At 42.9% G+C, this 18,402-nt stretch overlaps 1 protein-coding gene across 1 annotated transcript in view; it reads left to right on the plus strand.

Annotated features, from left to right (window-relative positions):
- Positions 1 to 1,424: 1,424 nt before the first annotated feature.
- The window catches only part of NT5DC1 (5'-nucleotidase domain containing 1), a 145,637-nt gene continuing 128,659 nt past the window's right edge, over positions 1,425 to 18,402 (plus strand). Inside the window, exons 1-6 of the mRNA XM_034990335.1 lie at positions 1,425 to 1,683; positions 7,770 to 7,861; positions 9,258 to 9,329; positions 11,095 to 11,201; positions 16,531 to 16,610; positions 17,935 to 18,019. Coding sequence (XP_034846226.1) covers positions 1,591 to 1,683; positions 7,770 to 7,861; positions 9,258 to 9,329; positions 11,095 to 11,201; positions 16,531 to 16,610; positions 17,935 to 18,019 — 529 coding nt within the window. The 5' untranslated portion in view covers positions 1,425 to 1,590. The remainder of the gene's footprint in view (positions 1,684 to 7,769; positions 7,862 to 9,257; positions 9,330 to 11,094; positions 11,202 to 16,530; positions 16,611 to 17,934; positions 18,020 to 18,402) is intronic.

Below are 18,402 nucleotides of genomic sequence, written 5' to 3' on the forward strand. Positions count from 1 at the left end.
ATTAAAGTCAATGTCCCATGGCCAACAGAGTCATAAAAGGGAAATAGCTACAAACTGTGAATCAATCCAGGTTCTTCTCTTTTGATTCACGGACATTAAAAACATGGTTGTTGGACTCTTATCAGTCAGTGAACAGCTCAATCTTCTTGAAGATTCTTTCCTCTTCCTATTCCAGAGAAATTTGTTTGGGGCTTTTTTCTTATCTATTTTTTTTTTAAATTTTATTTTATTATGTTATGTTAATCACCATACATTACATCATTAGTTTTTGATGTAGTGTTCCATGATTCATTGTTTGGGGCTTTTAAGAGCTATAATGGAACAAGTATTCAATTTATTCAAATGGGCCCACTAGGTATAATAAATATCCTACCTGATTGAACTATTTATTGCACTAAATTAATCCCTTGATTGGTCTATTGGCCTCATAAGGGTTAGTATTTGTAAGGGTTAAATGTAATTCTCAATGAATTATATTTTCATTATGTCATAACTATTGATTTTTTTTCCATTGGACAATGTTCCTTTAAATTTAACACAAGGAGTACAAAGATAATAGAATTACATTTTCTTTTTTAAAATATTGTATTTTCTCTTTTAAATAATTTTAAAGATCTCAAAGTCCTAGCTTTTCATATGGGTTCTCAAAATTAAATACCTTAAGCATCCATTGTATGCAACTTTTCTCCTATACACAGAGAATTGAGAGAATTCAGATTACTGAGAGAATTCAGATTACTGCGAGAATTCAGATTATTGCCACCTGAATCCTTTTGTGCTCTATAAATCTTAAAACCATCTGTGTGCAGAAAGTTTTCTATTCTGTAGCATGTTTTATCAACTTTCTGCTGTCCTTTCATAGAAAAATTCATTCCAATAAAAAATAGGATAATCAAGTAATAAAATAGCCAACGTTGATTTTTTAATCAGCGTTATTTTGCAATAATGCTCCTTCAACTCCTTCTAATAAATTTATTTTCTAATGCACTCCAGAGGGGAAATAGTGAAAGGTTTTTTAACTACTTAGGAAGCTACGAAATATTCAACCCCTAGAGAGCACGTGGGCCACGAGACCTTCCAAATTCTAGGCTTTGTCAAAGGATATTAGTGAATAGAATTTTCGCCATAATCTTACCTTATTGCGCACAAGAGCAAAGGGTCGGGTCTAACTTTACAGTGTCCTGGTTTCTGTGGCACCTTGAAAACGAAGGGGAGCCCCGGCTAATTTTGTGGCAAAGGTTATGTGCCAACGGGGACTCAGCCGCACCCCCAGGTCCATCAGTGGTGGCGCGGCTCCCCGTCACCCCCGCCTTCGGGACCGCGGGGCGGGAGGGGGAGGCGATAGGGCGCCGGCACTCGTTCGGCGGCGGCAGTCGGCGCGCCGCGCGAGGGGCGGGGAGAAGCGTGGCCGGGGGCGGCGCTCGCGGGCGCGGGAAGCACTGGAGGCCGACGCGCTGCGTCCCGGGTCGGGGCTGCAGCCCCGCCCCGGTCCCGTCCGGTCCTGTCCCGCAGCGTCCCGCAGCGTCCCGTCCACTGGCTCCTCGCGCCCTCCCGGCGCTCGAGGAGCTCTCCAGTGCTTCCAGCGCAGCCATGGCTCAGCACTTCTCCCTGGCCGCCTGCGACGTGGTCGGCTTCGACCTGGACCACACTCTGTGTCGCTACAACCTGCCCGAGAGCGCCGTGGTGAGTGGCGCGGGCTGCCCGGGGCGCACGGCGTGCACCTCGATGGCGGCCGGGGCTGGGCTTCCGTCCGGGCTCAGGCGGCGAGCGCTGCCGGGGGCCTGCAGCCGCCACGCCTCTGCGCAGAACTCGGCCTCCCACCGCGAGGCCGGGCGGAAGTGTGCAGCCCCCGGGCCCTGCCCGTGCGCGCCGCACCGGCTTATTGCGCCCAGCTATTAGCCAGCTTTGAGAGAGCGGTGGGGAAGAGAAGGGGCAAATTGTGCAGAATCGGGCTGGGGGAACGATTCCAGGGGCGGGGCCAGGGGAACTGGGGGTGTCTTTTGCGGATCCCTGGCCTTGGAACTTCCCTGCAAGTCATTCTGGGCTCCAGCAGCGCTCCGATACAAGCCACCTGGGCTTGTATTTGCCCGGTGTGCATTTTTCCTTTTGCGTGTCCATGCGACCACCTGTCAGTTTTTTTTTTTTTTAAAGATTTTATTTACTTATTTGAGAGAGAGAGAGAGCATGAGAGAGGGGATGTCAGAGGGAGAAGCAGACTTCCTGCCGAGCAGGGAGCCTGATGCGGGACTCGATCCCGGGACTCCAGGATCATGACCTGAGCCGAAGGCAGTCGCCCAACCAACTGAGCCACCCAGGTGCCCCACCTGTCAGTTTTTAAACACTGCAGTCAGGGAGAGATTGTGTGGTGTATTGGAAGGAACGCTAGCCGAAAAGCCATGAGAATCTTAGCCCTAATTTTGTCTTCTACCAAGAGACGAAAATGAACATTTACTGCGCACTTCCTACGTGCACCATGCCCCCTTTGCATAAGTTCGAATCCTAACAACAGGCTACTAAGTTGGGGTCTTCCCAGAACTTTGGAAAGAAGGGGGAGTGGAGTATGTCTGATTCCACACCCTCAGGTGAATGGTCCTCCCTCCCCCATTCCTTCGGTTTCATACGGAAACTGATGTAAAAAATTCACAGAAATTTTTTAGTCAAAGATCTCTGAGCCTTTTAAAAGAGCTGACTAGGAGCACAGTGGTCAGAGCAGGGCTCCACGCCCAGACTGCCCAGCTTAGGGCACCAGCGTGTCCATTACTAGTTCTGTGACCTTGGGCAAGTTCCTTAACTTTTTTTCAATCCTCAGTTTCCCCATTTGTAAAATGACACGAATAATTGGATTTACCGCAAAAGGTTGCAAGAATTAAGTGAGGAGTAATCGATGTGTAATGCTTAGAGCAGTGTCTGACCCATACAAGTGCTTTTATGGTTACCATCCAAACCATTTTTAAGCCTCACCATTTAGGTTAGCGCTCTGGGCCTCTGGTACAGACATCAGCCCATGCTGCTGCTCATCGGGGTGAGGTCAGTGCCCCATCGGAAGTTCAGGTACGTGTCAGAGGTCAAAACCGAGTGTCTGAATTGCTCATGTGCTATATTCATGTACAGATGCTAAAAAATAAAAAAGGTGTACCGTTCCTGCTTTCCTTCTATACAGGTGTTTCCTTGGTCATACTGAAAGTGGAGAAGGCTTTTCTTCTTGATCCTTTGGCTACTACTTTTTCTAGATCTTTGATTCATATTTTCCTTCCTCATGTGCCTTTCAAATTCCCTCCTGGAAAATGTGAGTTTTCTTGAATCTCCTCTGTGGCCACCTTCATCTGAAGGAAGTATTATTAAGCCACTCATGTTAAAACCCATTTTGTGCGTGTGTGTGCATCACATCCCAGAATGCAAGATCCTCGAAGACAAGCATTCTTTTCTACAAACCTCAAATATAAGGGAGGCTTAAAGATTGAAAGAAACCTAGTGTGTTATGGATCCTGTTTGGCTTAGAAATCTTTTATGAAATGTCAGCAGTTTGCTTGCTGTGCACCATAATAGAGTTGGGTACAGAGATAGACACGGGCTTTCCAAGTGGCCATGTATTGGGTGAAGATGCAGAAGAGCTGGTTTCAGTGCCCTGTGGTGAGGGCAGTATTGGACCTTGCTGCAGACTGTCTCCTTGTTCCTGGAGGCCCTCCCTCCACCACACCAACTCCTCTGTCAGATCTCATCTTAAATAGCATTCCTTTTGGAAAGCTTTCCCCTGCCCCCTAAAGTTTACCCTTTCATTCCCATCCCACCTCCAGTTTTCCATAAAACCTTTTAATTTCTTATAGCGTGTAAGCAGCTTAAAATTTCCTATTAACCTGTTGGAATCTACCCCTTGAGTCTAGAGCCGTGACTCCCTGACATCAGTATCTCTGACAGTTTCTTGTGTGTTCTGTGTGCTGAGCTGCATGCTTGGCATATACTAGGTTCGATCAGTAATTGTGGAATTACTGAATAAAAAATAGGTATTTTAATAACTGAATATGGCGCAGCCACTATTCTAATAAGCATTCAGTGTAAATGAACTGGTTAGATCTTTACAACAACTGTGAGGTAGTTGCTTTGTCACAGGCGTCGTTTAGCGATGAGGATAACGAGGCACAATAAGGATGAGTAGCTTATCCAGGATCGTCCCACTAACGGGCTTCTGTTCCCACCACCATGCTGTATGTGTGCCAAAAGGCCTAGAGGAGCCGCCTGGAGTGACTGGTGGTTTGAGCTGGGTCCCAGTGCAGGAGTTAAAGGGGGCAGGTGAGGAGGCAGAGGGGAGCGCTTCGGACAGAGGAAATACAGCCAGGGCAAGAGAACTCTGGGAAGTGCCGGGTGTCCAGCAGCAGGCGAGGAGCTGCAGGAGAAGATGGTGAAGTTAGTGGTGACTACGTCACGGAACACTGTGAGGGCCTCTCCCATCAGTGTCATAGGCACTTAATAAATGCAGAGTGTTATGCAAACAGGGGACTGGATGTGTCAGCTCACCTGGGGGCTCAGGAAAGCCATCCTGGAAATGATGACCCCTGTGCACCTCCTGGGGTTGCAGACTCAGAAGTGGATGGGGCCAGGCAGTTAGCCCCGATGTGGGAGTTGGGGTGCGGCCTGGGACAGCCAGGAGACTGGGTTTGCCTTCTGAGGACACAACCACACTCAACTCTTGCCAGCATCTATCTGCCATGAGGAAGTAGGGGCTCAGTCTCTTAAGAGATCTAATTCTTTTAAGATAAGTTAGAGATCTGGGGGCGCCTGAGTGGCTCAGTCGGTTAAGCGGCTGCCTTCAGCTCAGGTCATGATCCCAGGGTCCTGGGATCGAGCCCCGCATCGGGCTCCCTGCTCGGCGGAGAGCCTGCTTCTCCTTCTCCCTCTGTCTGCCGCTCTGCCTACTTGTGCTCTCTCTCTATCTTTGTTAAATAAATAAATAAATAATCTTTAAAAAAAAAAAAAAAGATAAGTTAGAGATCTGAACTTGTTAAAAAAAAAAAAAGAAAGAAATCTGACCTTGTATGAGAAGTCTCTCAATTTTTAAATGTTAGTTCCCATTTTCAAACAGCAGGATTATAGGGTGGCGAGACAGATTTAGCACAGAAAAATACAGAGCACCCAGTTCAATTTGAATTTCAAATAACAAAAACATTTTTATTAGATGTGTGTTCTGCAGGGGATGTGCTTATACTAAAAAATTCATTGTTGTTTATCTGAAAATTGAATTTAGCTAGGTATTTCCTATTTTATCTGGCAACCTGTAGGGGGAACCAAACATCATTTGTGGTCTGCATACAACTTACAGGACATGAATGTGCAGCTGATGTGCAGTGTGCGTTATTAGTCACGTAAGACTATGAGCGAGTCAGTGGCCCCAAAGGCTGGGAGAGGAAGGGGGCTGTCCGTGGAGGCCCTGTGCCATCAAGGTTTCTGGGGTGACTCAACAAAATAGAAAAAGGTCCAAGAACCAAGGCCTTTGGACTAGGACAGGTTTCAAAGGCACAGACTCCCTTATTTTTTCAGCACCACTATTCTCTGGTTCTCCCGGCACATTGACCTCATTCTCTCCTATTACAGAAACTTCTCCTCCATGAGGTAAGGAACACAGCTGTGGACGCCCCATTGGCAGCCCTGCTGGAAAGGGCTCCTTTCTCTCAGGAAGGTATCCAACCTCATTGGAATCACGTGCCCAGATCTTTATCAGGATTGTTAAGGGGTGAGAAAGTACAAGACTGACTAAAGTGCCTTGATCAGAGGCGAGTTTAAGGTAGCTTGAAAGTGGCCATGGTGGGAATATTTATACCGTGGATATGGGCATATGGTACTTATCAGGGCCTTTTTTTTTTTAACTGGCATAAGACTGATAATAAACAGCAAATACTTAAACTGAATCTACTTCTATGTCAGGCACTGCTCTAAAGCACTTTACATCTGTTAATCCCGTAGCACTGGTTCCCTGCGAGGCAGGATCATGATGTGTATTTTTTATTGTCCATAGTATTCTGGACCTCAGAGTGACTCAATACATTTTTTATTGATTTTTTTTTTTTTTTTATGATTGAATGAAAATCCATAGAACATGGAAAGCCAATGATTTTCAGTCATCTCTGGGCTTCAGGAATCCTGTATGGCCTCACCTGGACCCTACCCTAGCCTGTAGGCCTGAGATTTTTGGGTGGTTTTAAGAGCCATAACCATGTTTCTGAACCACCGCCAGGGTTGAGAAGTGTTGATATATAGTGTTGACATAATGTGAGCTATTAACAATTGACGTGGTTCAGGGTCACACTACATTGCATGGGAGTACATGTATAGTGATTTTAATTAGCTTTAGGACAGAGAACAGCTCTATTTGACAGGGAGCTTTTGGTTTCTCTGCACTCATCTCCTGACGCTTACACCCAACCCCCAAATCCAAGCATGTGTGGGCCTCTGGGTTTCTGGACTTGGTGTGCTCCCCTCCCTCTGGATTCACCCAGCTAACTGCTACAGCTTGCAGGGGTCAGTGTAAACATCATCATCTCAGGGAGACCTTCTTCCATCCCTTTCACTGTGTCTCTACCTTCTTCTCCCTTGTGCCACCTCATGCTGTCAAAGAGGCTTTGGGTTAACATAGAGAAGAAGGGTCAAGTTGCTCAAGTATCTTCTTGCATACTGCTCGGTCTGATCCCAGAGCAGCATTCTGCCTCAGATTCAAGTGCCTCTGGTGCTGGCTTAATAACACTCTTTGAAGGAGAATGGGGTAGGGAGAGTGTGGACCTTTATCCACCTTTTGCCTCCTTTTTGCTTGGCATACACAGTTCTCTAAAAATTTGAGCCAACTCTTTAGAAAAAATAAGACACATCACTCAAACACTTGGGATTTTGTCACTGAGAAATCAGAAGATCCATTTATCTTTGTACTTATTTCCAGAAGCTTCCTTCATCCTTTTCCCTCAGTTTTTCTTATGGCAGAGAAATAAGATATTTCCTGCATCTAATGGAAGCTCCTTGATTCCTCCTTCAGGTCATCTGCCTGGTCCCCATGTATATTTCCTTTTGAGACTACCCTGTGTCAGTGACAAAACTAAAACAACTTAGTGACAGGTTTGATGTCCTTTATTCAGGGGAAAATAATCTATGAATTGGGGAGGAACAGTGCCTCACAAGCACGGTCCACTAAGGATGGGCTGAGGATAGATGTAATGATAGAGTGGTCGATATGTTTATCATCGTGGTGATGTGTTAAGTAAGTTTACAAAGCTTTGTCAGGTCTTAATGATCTCCAACCCTTAGAACTCAGGAGTAAGATTGATAGTCATCCTTGGTTATGTAATTGTATACTGGTGGTCTAATTCTGCAATATAAAAAGACACAGTAGCTACCCGGGGCTCTCAGGGGTGGATAAATCGCTTGCATTAAAGGGGGATTGGGGCACCTGGGTGGCTCAGTTGTTAAGCGTCTGCCTTTGGCTCAGGTCTTGATCCCGGGGTTCTGGAATCGAGCCGCGCATCAGGCTTTCTGCTCAGCGGCAAGCCTGCTTCTCCCTCTCCCACTCCCCCTGCTTGTGTTCCCTCTCTCACTGTGTCTCTCTCTGTTAAATAAATAAATAAAATCTTTAAAAAGAAAAAATAAAGGATTAAACTGCAGAACTTCACAATTAGAGATATTTCTCTCCCATCTGCCCCATGAGTAACTCCAGTAGGTTTTCAAGTCTGAAATTAGGAATGAATAGTGAATTTTATATTTAATCTTTCTTTATTCCTTCTTGTTATTTATAGCTCATTTATAATAGCTTTGCTCAGTTCCTGGTCAAGGAGAAAGGGTATGACAAGGAATTGCTAACTGTGACTCCAGAGGATTGGGATTTCTGGTAAGTTCTTCTTTTTTAAGGTCTTCCCATTCCCTCTGATTCTTAAATGTTGCTGATAAAATTTTAATGCTTCCTCTTCTATGGAGACATAAAGTGAAATCTGAAACTGAGTCAAAGGACAAAATGCTTTCTATATTAAAAAGTTTTATGTTTCATGAATTAAAGCCTTTTCTACTTTAAATTTAGACTTATTTAATTAAATATGTAAATAACTGATTTGGATATTTGTGTATGGCTGAAGTTTGTCATAAGTTTCAGAGGTTATTAAGAACTGTCTCTAAAATTTACATTTTTTGTAAAAAAAAAAATTGCTTTATTGCCTTTCAAATACAGAACCGTAGAAGGGGAAGAATCATATTTTGAATAAAGGTCTGAACTGGGACATTTGGTTTTCTATAATTTGAATAGACATTCCTATGTCTAAGACTCTTACTGCTTACTTCTTTCCTGGGTTAGGTTTTTCCACTTCCCAAGGCTTATTTTGTCCCTCTTCCTCATCTAAACAACAAAATTAAAATCCTGTACTTTAACATTGCTCAGTGGAAAATTAATAATAACCCTACAACACACAGAAACACATGCAAAATTAATTCTAGAGCAATGATGTTCATCTATTACATATTTCTGCAATGTTTGGTTAGTCCTTTTTGATGTATCCCTTTTGTAAAAAGAAGAAACAGAAATATTTTGCTATATAAAACTGCTGACTCTAGAAATTTTACTGTGAACCAGAGTCAGTAATGCTTCTAAAGTACCCTGTCATTTTTTGTTTAATTCTCTTGGTATTTGGTGGCCATTATACCTCCTTGCTTTTATTATTCATAATAATGAATCTGTACCCACTTTTCTCCCCAAATCCCACAAGTCTTTTACAGCGAGGAACCTAAAACTTAGTATTTGACTTTATTTTAGTGGTTTTCAATAATATGCCCTGCCCAGAGGGCAAGTTTTTATAACCTGACCCAAATGGAGGCAATTTGTGAAGAGTATAGGAGAGAACCTGGCTACAAGCTTATCTGGCAGAATATAAATGTGGGCATGCATGTGTATTTTATTTAATGAAAAACATTTGCACGTTTTAACAGAGACATACAATGATGTTCCTTTTTTTTTGTTCTCTTTAAGTTTTAGATTCCTCTTTTTTAAAAGCATAAGGATTTTACAACCTAAATATGCTGTCTTTCAGTTTCCCACGTGACGATTTTCCTTATGTACTTGTTCTGTGGATGCTACTTAATTTTAGGATTCTTGGATATTCTTATTTTTTTGACTAGCGTATCATTCATGTGGGTGGGAGAATCCCTTTTTAGCATTGTGACTTTTTGAAAATATAGATTATTATTCTTAGGTTAGCTGAATCTGTGAATTGATTGGTAATCAGACTTTTCTATTTTAGTTGCAAGGGCTTGGCATTGGATCTAGAAGATGGGAATTTCATTAAACTTGCAGATAATGGCACTGTGCTCAGGTAATAAAATTTAGTTGTGAAGTCAAAACTTTTTTTCCAGGACACTTTGTATAGCATTTGATTGTTAAGTTCTGGGTTAAATAAGATTATTATTTTTATTAATCAGGTGACAGATCCTGTGCCTATGTTTCTTTGTATGACTTGTTTGAACAATTTAAATACAGATCTGAAAGCATTGGACTTAAAGGTCTAGTTCTTTTAAATTTAGCTCACCAGAAATATTTGCAGGAAATCCAGTAGAAATTTAATAACTTGCTTCATCTCATTGACCACCCCTCCCACAAAAGAGCCTGGGGATTATGTTGTGTTAGATAAGTGCATAGTTGCCTGGAATAAAGTTAGATTTCTTTTTATTAAGGAAGAAGGATAGAATGGATGTTGGGTAGGGGTTGCTGGTCTATGCACACCTCTCCTTCTTTCTCCATTTGTCCGAATTTGTCCCTTCTGTGCAGGACTGATGTTGTATTCCAGCTCCTTCTGCAGGTTTTTCTAGTCATTTCGAACCTTCATCCGTCTCCCTCTCTCACACTCAGTGCTGACGCCCTTTCCTTCCCTCCCCTTGGGGTGCACCAGGCACTTTTGAGTGTTGGAGAGCGGGACCAGCAGTTGAGAAGCTCCTGCCACCACTGCTCTGAGTCTTACAGAGGGCGCGAGGGAGTGGGCATCTGTTTCTCCCCTAACACCAATAGTAGAGGCAAGACAACATGGTCACACAGCTGTGCGATTTATTATTTATATTAACGTGATCCGAGTTGAAGGAAAGGACACTCAGCACGGGTTACCCCTGGTACATACTCTTCCTTTTGATATGTCATTCTTTTTGCACAGTACAAACTCATACTCTACCCTAGACCTTATCCTAAGGTGCAGATAACTAGAGCAGGTGTGGCCCCACCTCTGAATATTTTGTTACTCGTTTGCACGTTTCTTGCCTTGGGCAACTAGAGGTTATTTATGTATGTAGGTATGTATACATTTGTATGTACGTATGTGTACGTACTCTGTGCAGTTCTGACCTTAAACTCAGCTATCAGATTCGTACAGTGTACTTAGCCCTCTTCAGTCATAGTTCAAAGAATGTAAGGCATTCTACAATTTTGGTTCTTTCTTTCATTGTTATGTCTGTCTGTCCTCCTTCTTAACGTCCCTCCCCTGAGGTCTGACCCCCTCCATCCAAGTTTTAGCTCCCCCACAGTTTCTCCTGGATTCACTAGCTCATCTCCTTGATGCCTGCTTTCCTCCAATAGAGCAGATTCCTGTGCCATCATATGTTCTACTCCAGATTCCTCCATCTTTACATATAGCTTTCTAAAGCATTGTCCCCTTTATAGAAAGGAGCCCATTTTGATTTTTCCATTTGTTCTCACCCCATTGCTTTTCCCCCTCCTTTTCCCCTGTGTTCTCTCTGCAGCTGCCACCCAGTCTGTGCACATTCCAGTTAGACTACCTTTATCTTCAAACGACAACTTCTCAGGAAAGAATTTTCTTCCGGAGAAATAGTTTCGATATTGTAGGTCTAGAGCAGCTAGCATGGGGTGGACCTCAGAGTGAGTTGCTCCTGAGTACTTGCTTGTCGGTAGGTGGATGAAATGGACGAAGAACTTAGGGACATGCCTTATAGAGCCCTAAAGGGGGAAATCATCCAGTTGGAAACGGAAAAAAGAAAACTGCGTTCGTTTTAGGGGGGACCACGCATAGCAAGGCTGGAGGAAGGGGTATTCAGAGGAGGCACTGATGAGCATTGTACCCCGTCTCCCCAAACCAGGGCAAGCCACGGCACAAACATGATGGCTCCTGAGGCACTGGTGGAGGAGTATGGCAGGAAGGAGTGGAAGCACTTCATGTCTGACGCGGGAATGGCTTGCCGATCAGGTATGGCTCGTGCGGGGCAGCGCCACCATGGCCGCCCCTTGGGTTTTGGACCTTGGACCCGTGGTGTGAGGACAGGAAGCATGCCATCTTGCCTCCTCTTGGCCCGGATGCACAAGGGAGCAGCTGTGGTTTGATAGGAACAGGATGTGTTTTTCCACACGTGTCTCATGTCTCTTTGGCAGTTGATTCTGCTTTATTTTAGGTTTTGTTGATTCTCCTTTTACGTCCACTTGTTCTAGAGTGAAAAGACTAGCACCCAGGAATAATACATTCCTCAGTCGTCCATATTTTTTTATCAGTTTATTACATGCTCAGTCCTTGCTTTAATTTCTCCATTACCCATTTCTCCTCACATTCATACTACCCCCCATTTCTTGTTTTCTTGAATTCTCTTCTTTACTGCCAGCTCTAGTATCTTCTATCTTCTGCCTTTATCTTTTCTTTTCCCTTATTTTAAATAATTTCACACATTTTCCCCACTGTCTTTAAAGAAATTCACCATGTGTAAATATGAAAAGGTTTCTCAGAAATGATTTGTAGACATTGATGTGCATAAATTAATAAGGAATGATTAAGACATTGTTATAAACAAATAGATCTTATTATAATTGTTAGTTTTTCATTTGTTCTAAATTTTTGTGCCGTCTTCTCCCACACTTCACTTTTTTTTTTTTTTTAAAGATTTTATTTATTTGTTTGAGAGAGAGAGAATGAGAGAGAGCACATGAGAGGGGGGAGGGTCAGAGGGAGAAGCAAACTCCCTGCCAAGCAGGGAGCCCGACGCGGGACTCGATCCAGGGACTCCAGGATCATGACCTGAGCCGAAGGCAGTCGCTTAACCAACTGAGCCACCCAGGCGCCCCACACTTCACTTTTGAAATGCACTGTTCTCCTTCAGAAAATGTAGTAACCTGAGGGGCACCTGGCTGGCTTGGTCGGTGGAGCATGCGACTCTTGATCTTGGGGTTGTGAGTTCGAGCCCCATGTTGAGGGTAAAGTTTACTTAAAATAAAATCCTAAAAAAAGGAAAGAAAATGTAGTAACCTGAAAATAGTTGGAGTTACTCCTTGTTACAATTAGATTTGCTGTGTTACATTCACTGCCTTTTGAGAGTTTGTTTTGTTTTTGTCCTGAGATGAAAATGTCAGGAAATGAGTGCTCTTGGTAAAATAAGTTGAGAGGAAAACAGATTTCAAATTGGGGATCGAGATGGAATGCTTCCACACATCTCAAGTCCCAGTGGCTGGTGGAAGTTAAATGGGTGTCTGTGTAGCCTTTTACAGCCTAAAACAGAGAACGGCTATTTGCTCTCCAGAAGCAGGCAGTTGTAGATAACTTTCCCAGAAAGGCCAGGCACAGAGCTAAGTGTTACACTCTAACATCCGTTCAGAAACAGAGAGTACTTAAAGAAGTAAAGTATTTCTCAGCCAGGAAAAGAGCATTCACCCAGGATGACCCACAGTTTGCTCACTGCTCTGCCCACTAGAGAGCGCCACCTCCTGGAATCAGCAGCTTCCCTCTGGTGCTCAGTTTACCCAGGAGCGCTCTGAGGATGAGCTTGGAATTTATCTCCTCTTAATTGGGTTGGTTAGGGAAGTGTTTCCCATTTATGTGCTCAGTGGTCAGGTGGTGGTGACACATAACAAAGGCCTACTGTTCCTGCCAGATCATAAGGGAAAGCTTGATGCCTTCAAAAAGGAATACTATTTTTTTAATGTAGAGACATATAAAAGAAAAAAGTGGCCTGCGATTCCACAACCCAGTTAAACTTTGTTTACGTTAAAAAAAATAATGTGAGCATAGGGTTAGAAAATTTAAATATTATAGAAAAGAATAAAATGAAGAATTCATTATCTCCAACTCCTGTTGTCCCCCAGAATCCCCTTTCCCTGAAGCTTGTTTCTCAAAAGCACATGAAAGGGATCATACATTTCCTGCACTGTGCTCTTTTTAATTGACGTCTTTGAGATCCTGTCACATTAGCACACACACAGATGCACCTCGTTCTGTTAAATGCTGGTGTGCCCTGCCGTCCAGTGCCGTCCATCAGTCTGTTCCTAGTACACGTTTGCATTGTGTCTGGAGTTTGGCCGTTACAAACAAGCCTGCGGTAATGTTTTCATACGTGTGTATTTTGCACTTTTGTAAATTCCTAGAAGTGCTCTAAGGATATATAGGTTTAAAAATTTTAGGGCAACCCTCTCAGGTCCCCTCCATCTTTGGGAGCTTTATACTATCACTCAGTGAACTTTGTTTTACTATCATTCAATAAACTTTGCTTTGCTGCCCACCAAAAAAGAAAATAAAGTAAAATTTTGATCAGTATAGCCAAATAAGGACCTTCATTTAAGGAGAGCATTATAAAGTGCATTCCCTACCAGTACATTTAGGGAATTTAAAGCATTGATGGACAGAGACATTTTACTGACAGTTTATTTGATAATCCCTTTGCCAGTTGTTGCACTGGCAGGAGTATGGTTTTCATTACCAGCCAATTTCCAAAGAGCAAGTCCTTTTGATCCCCCCCACCCGCCGTCAACTGGTAGATTATGCAGAAACAGCTTAGTGTAGCAGAAACCACGGGGGAGGTGGAGACAGGTGGTCCTGGCTCATATTGACTGTTCCTTGCTGGGCAAAGTGATCTGGTCAATTACTAAGCCACTCTTAGCATCACTTTGCTCACCTTTAAGGGAAGGTGGTATCACTCATCTGCACAATTGAGAACATTGTGCTAACATAAATTGTTCTCTTGCCCTCAGTCACTCACTCGCCTCTGTTCTGTTACCAATACGAGTAGGCAGTTTACAAAGTACGTAGTGTTGGCAATGGCTTCTTGGGGAACGGTTTCTCAGTGGACAGAGGTTAAGGATTATAGGACTTGTCTGGACTTAGAGGCTTGTTTTATTGAACAGAACTCACTAATCCCTTTATTGCCAGTAAGCTCTCTGCTTCTAAGGAGGGGCGAGAGTCAAAGCTTTCATGGGGTACAGTCTTTGAATTTAGGTGGAGAAAGAGGCATTGAGAGCAGCCTGGCCCAGTTCATAGGTCAGGACTGAGCAAGCCTCGGTGTGTCCACACAGCGGTCATCCAGCCCACATTTGACAGTCCAGTGAGTCAGCCCCTTGGGTTGTGGGAGGGAGTCTCATTAAACCCATGAGCTGTTTGATTAGATCCCACCCAAGACTCACGATCAGTATTCCAGCTCTTTAACTGAATTTTGTGTTAATGGCCACAAAGGGAGCGACAGGGGAAGGGAAAAGCAAGGGGGCGTAACCAGCAGTGACGACAGTTCTCCTGCTGCCACGGTGCCCGGAGTGTCTGGCCACTCTGGTGTCACAGGCAGGAGAGTAGGTCAAGTGCAGGATCATGGACCTTGGGAAGCTGTGCCCACTGTCCTAGTCTTGGGAGCCCTGGAGCATCACGTGACCTCATAGCACAGCAGAATGTGAGCAGAAATGCACGTGGGATATTACCTCCCTTTTCCTCCAGATGCCTGGTTCCTCACACTGACAAAGCCATCCTGACCTTCCTGAGGGGTGAAAAGTAATCTAAGATGTTCTGCCAATAATTTCAGCTGTAAGAGTGAAAACCAGGAAGATCATGCCAACCAAACTATTTTTAACTGAGGGAAAGGATATGTAAACCCACACAGCCATATTGTGAATTAACAGGAGGAGAACTTTTGACTTTATTTCTTATACGTTCTTAATAATTTGATATGAAGAAGTGACGGGCATTAAATGACATTTAAAGGGATAGACATCTGGCCCCTGCAGAGGGTTTTCTCCTAATTTACCTGCGGCACTCCCTAATTCCAAAAATCCATTCCATTGTTAGATCATTCATTCATTCAACAAACATTTGTTGAGTGCCTGCAGTATGCTGGGTATCGTGCTTAGTGGACACTAAGGAACAAGACTGCTGTGTTCCATAGCTTCATACCTAGCTTGCAAATGGGAAGAAGGGAGGACTTGAAATCAGGCACCTGTAATACTGTATGCAATAGTTATGACCATTCGAAAAGTACTTTCTCACATTAAACTACAATCTGGCTTCACCTTTGGTTCTGTTTGAGTCCTCTTTGTACAAGGGTTCTCTAGGGATTCTAGGACATTGGGATCCCCCCAAAGCAGAGTGGTTGGTCCCGATCTGGTATACAGGAGTGAGACAGTGGAGACGGTGAGCCATAGAAGGAAGGAACAGTGGGGGCTGGATTCCACTGGGATCTCTGAGAAGCACTGAGAGTACCTCCCAGAGTTGTCAATCCAAGGGACGGGAGCCTTCACTGGCCCCTTAACTTGAGACTCACCCACTGGCTCCTGGTCGAGGCTTACCACATGAGCCACCTGGACTCCATAGCCTTCTGGGGAAAGTGCATGACACAGGTGTGCTTGAGGTGGGATGATGCCATTTAGCACAGCAGTGGCTGGGATCAGACAGGAGCCAAAGGAATGTGACATGGGTCATCAAGTGTCTGCCCAGGGATGGCAGAGTCCAAAAGTGACATCTGCACCAAGGAAGGGCTCCAGTTTAATTCTGTGCTAGGGCCAAACAGGATAAATTCAATCCCTCTCCTCCCTGAGATCCTGGAGTGCCTGTGCTGTGCTTGTGAGTTTTTCCCAGATAAGTACACTATGTCCTTACACGATGTGATTTTTTTATTATTATTATTTTTTTTTTAATGTTTTTTTTTAAGATTTTATTTATTTATTTGACAGAGAGACACAGCGAGAGAGGGAACACAAGCAGGGGGAGTGGGAGAGGGAGAAGCAGGCTTCCCGCGGAGCAGGGAGCCCAATGCGGGGCTCGATCCCAGGGCCCCAGGATCATGACCTGAGCTGAAGGCAGACGCTTAACGACTGAGCCACCCAGGCGCCCCCGATTTTTTTATTATTATTATTCCTCCATCGCTCTGGTTCTTCTCAGGTTAAACTGAAGGTGGACCAACCAGCACAGATATGAAAAGGTACTGTTGTGCAGATTACCTCATGGTGCTCCAGTGTTAGGCTGATGGTCTTGAAATTCAGTGACATTGGTACCATAAATTGTGGCTTTTTCATAACCCATTTTATATTTAGGGTATAGTCTAGTTTTTACGTAAAGTTTTTTTTCCGTAAGATCCTTGAATTAGGGATATCATTTTTAAACTTTCTTGTAGCTTAACCCTTCTTTAAAGACAGTGAACGCCTGTAATAAAGCCATTCTGAATTGAAATAGAGGCCCCTCTAAGTAACCAAACCGAAGTCTGGTGTCTCTTCAGCCAAGTTTCTGTGTGTCACGTAAATGAGGTGTTAATTTGTTCCCAGTGTAAAATTTTATTCTTTTTTAGGAAAATATTATTTTTATGATAACTACTTTGACCTGCCAGGAGCGCTTCTATGTGCCAGAGTGGTGGACTCTCTGACAAAGGTGAGCCAGGGACTCATTTTTCAGAAATTATGATAGGTATTCAGTCATAAATCAGAGGACTTAATTATATATGTCTTTTGAGTGAATTTTACTCAGTTTCTTCTTTGTGGTTTTGGAAGTGACTAAGGAAGAAAAACATAGAGAATTTGGTCAAATATTTTGGGAAAATTAAGTAGCCCTGACCATTTTTCCCCCCAGGGATAATAAACCTATTCTCCAGCAGGGGGTGCAAATGTCTAAAAAGAAAATACTTCACAGCTGGAAAAAATATTTTCTCGGTTTCATTAGCAGAATTAAAAAAAAAAAAATTTTAAAAATTCCACCTGTCCTTAAGCACTCTAAATAATACAAAATCAAAAAAATGAGATGAAGTTTTTAAATTCGTCATTTTGAACAGTTTGATGCGTGTAGACTTTATACTGTTGATGAAGACTGAATATACTTAGGGCTTACAATCTGTGAACAGACACCAGTTTTATGTCAGAATTACTTTTCTGTTTTGCATATGTTGTCTTTGAAAATCGTAACGATCATGTTATTAATAGAACATGGATAATGGTTTACTTTTGAGCCAGAGTTAGTCATGTGTTTGCGAGTTTCCGTTGAGCAATTATTTTATTATGTAGACGTTATTTACATGAGATGGGATCAGTTTTTCATCCATAGTGACTTCAAGCAAATGTATTAGTCTTCAGATATTTGAGAGTTTAATTAGAGACAAATGTCTAGTAGTTTAGATAGGAGGACACTGGTTAATAATGTTTCCAAGAAAGCAAGGCCTTGCAGCGTTCTGTGTTTCAATGTAATGTTTATTTGCATCTTGGTTTTAAAAAATCTAAAAGTGGTTTATGTTTTGGATTTGGAACCTCCTTCATCTCTCCTATAGAGATTTGCTGCTCTTTTTTATTGAAATCAGGTAAATGTGCGCTGAATTCTAAAGTAACCAGCTTTTAGGACTTTAGGACTTGAGGCTTCTTAGCCCCATTGATGCCCCAGTACCTGAAGTGGTACATTCTGATATCCCAAAAGCTATAACACTGTAAATTTACTCCTGAAATTTCTATTTTATTTGGGCTACATGAGCTATATTAATATTTAGTTGTATGTGTGTATATATGTATTTGTAGCAGTGATTTTCTTGGAAGATTTTTCTTCTTAAAGTCCCATTTAGAGAATGAGTTTTTTCATCGGTTATCTTTTCTAAATATGAGTCCCGATTTTAGATTACGGCCATATTGTAATTGCTTGCTTTTTTTTTTACTGTGCTTAAAAACATCATTATTACATGGGTTAACATTTGGGATTTTTTTTTCTTTTTTTTTAGCAGAACAATGGTCAAAAAACATTTGATTTTTGGAAGGATATAGTTGCTGGTATACAACACAATTATAAAATGTCAGCTTTTAAGGGTGAGTAATGTGAAGGGAGACCTTCTAATTGATGTTTTTAAATGCTGTGTGGCTTGTAAATTACTTTGAAGTTACCTATCTTGTTAATGTTCCTCAATTAGGACTTGATTTTATCTAAAATTTTGCTACAAAGTTGGTACTGCTTATATTTTAAGAGGTTCTTTTGAATTCCATTCTTGTTGCTTAAAAACAGGACTGGTTGACTCAGAATGGGTCACGGACATGGCCAGGTTGCACATGGGGCCTCACAGTTGAATCTCAGATTAGCTTGGTAAGGTTACTCGGAGGTTACTTCTAAGGAGTACAGGGATGCATTATCATAGATTACCTCGGGGACTCGAACCAGACTGTCCTGAGATACCTAGTGGACTGCTAGATGCTCA

This window comes from Mirounga leonina, unplaced genomic scaffold (genome assembly GCF_011800145.1).
Source record: "Mirounga leonina isolate KUSES-001 unplaced genomic scaffold, KU_Mleo_1.0 Mir_53, whole genome shotgun sequence".
Classification (NCBI taxonomy): Eukaryota; Metazoa; Chordata; class Mammalia; order Carnivora; family Phocidae; genus Mirounga; species Mirounga leonina.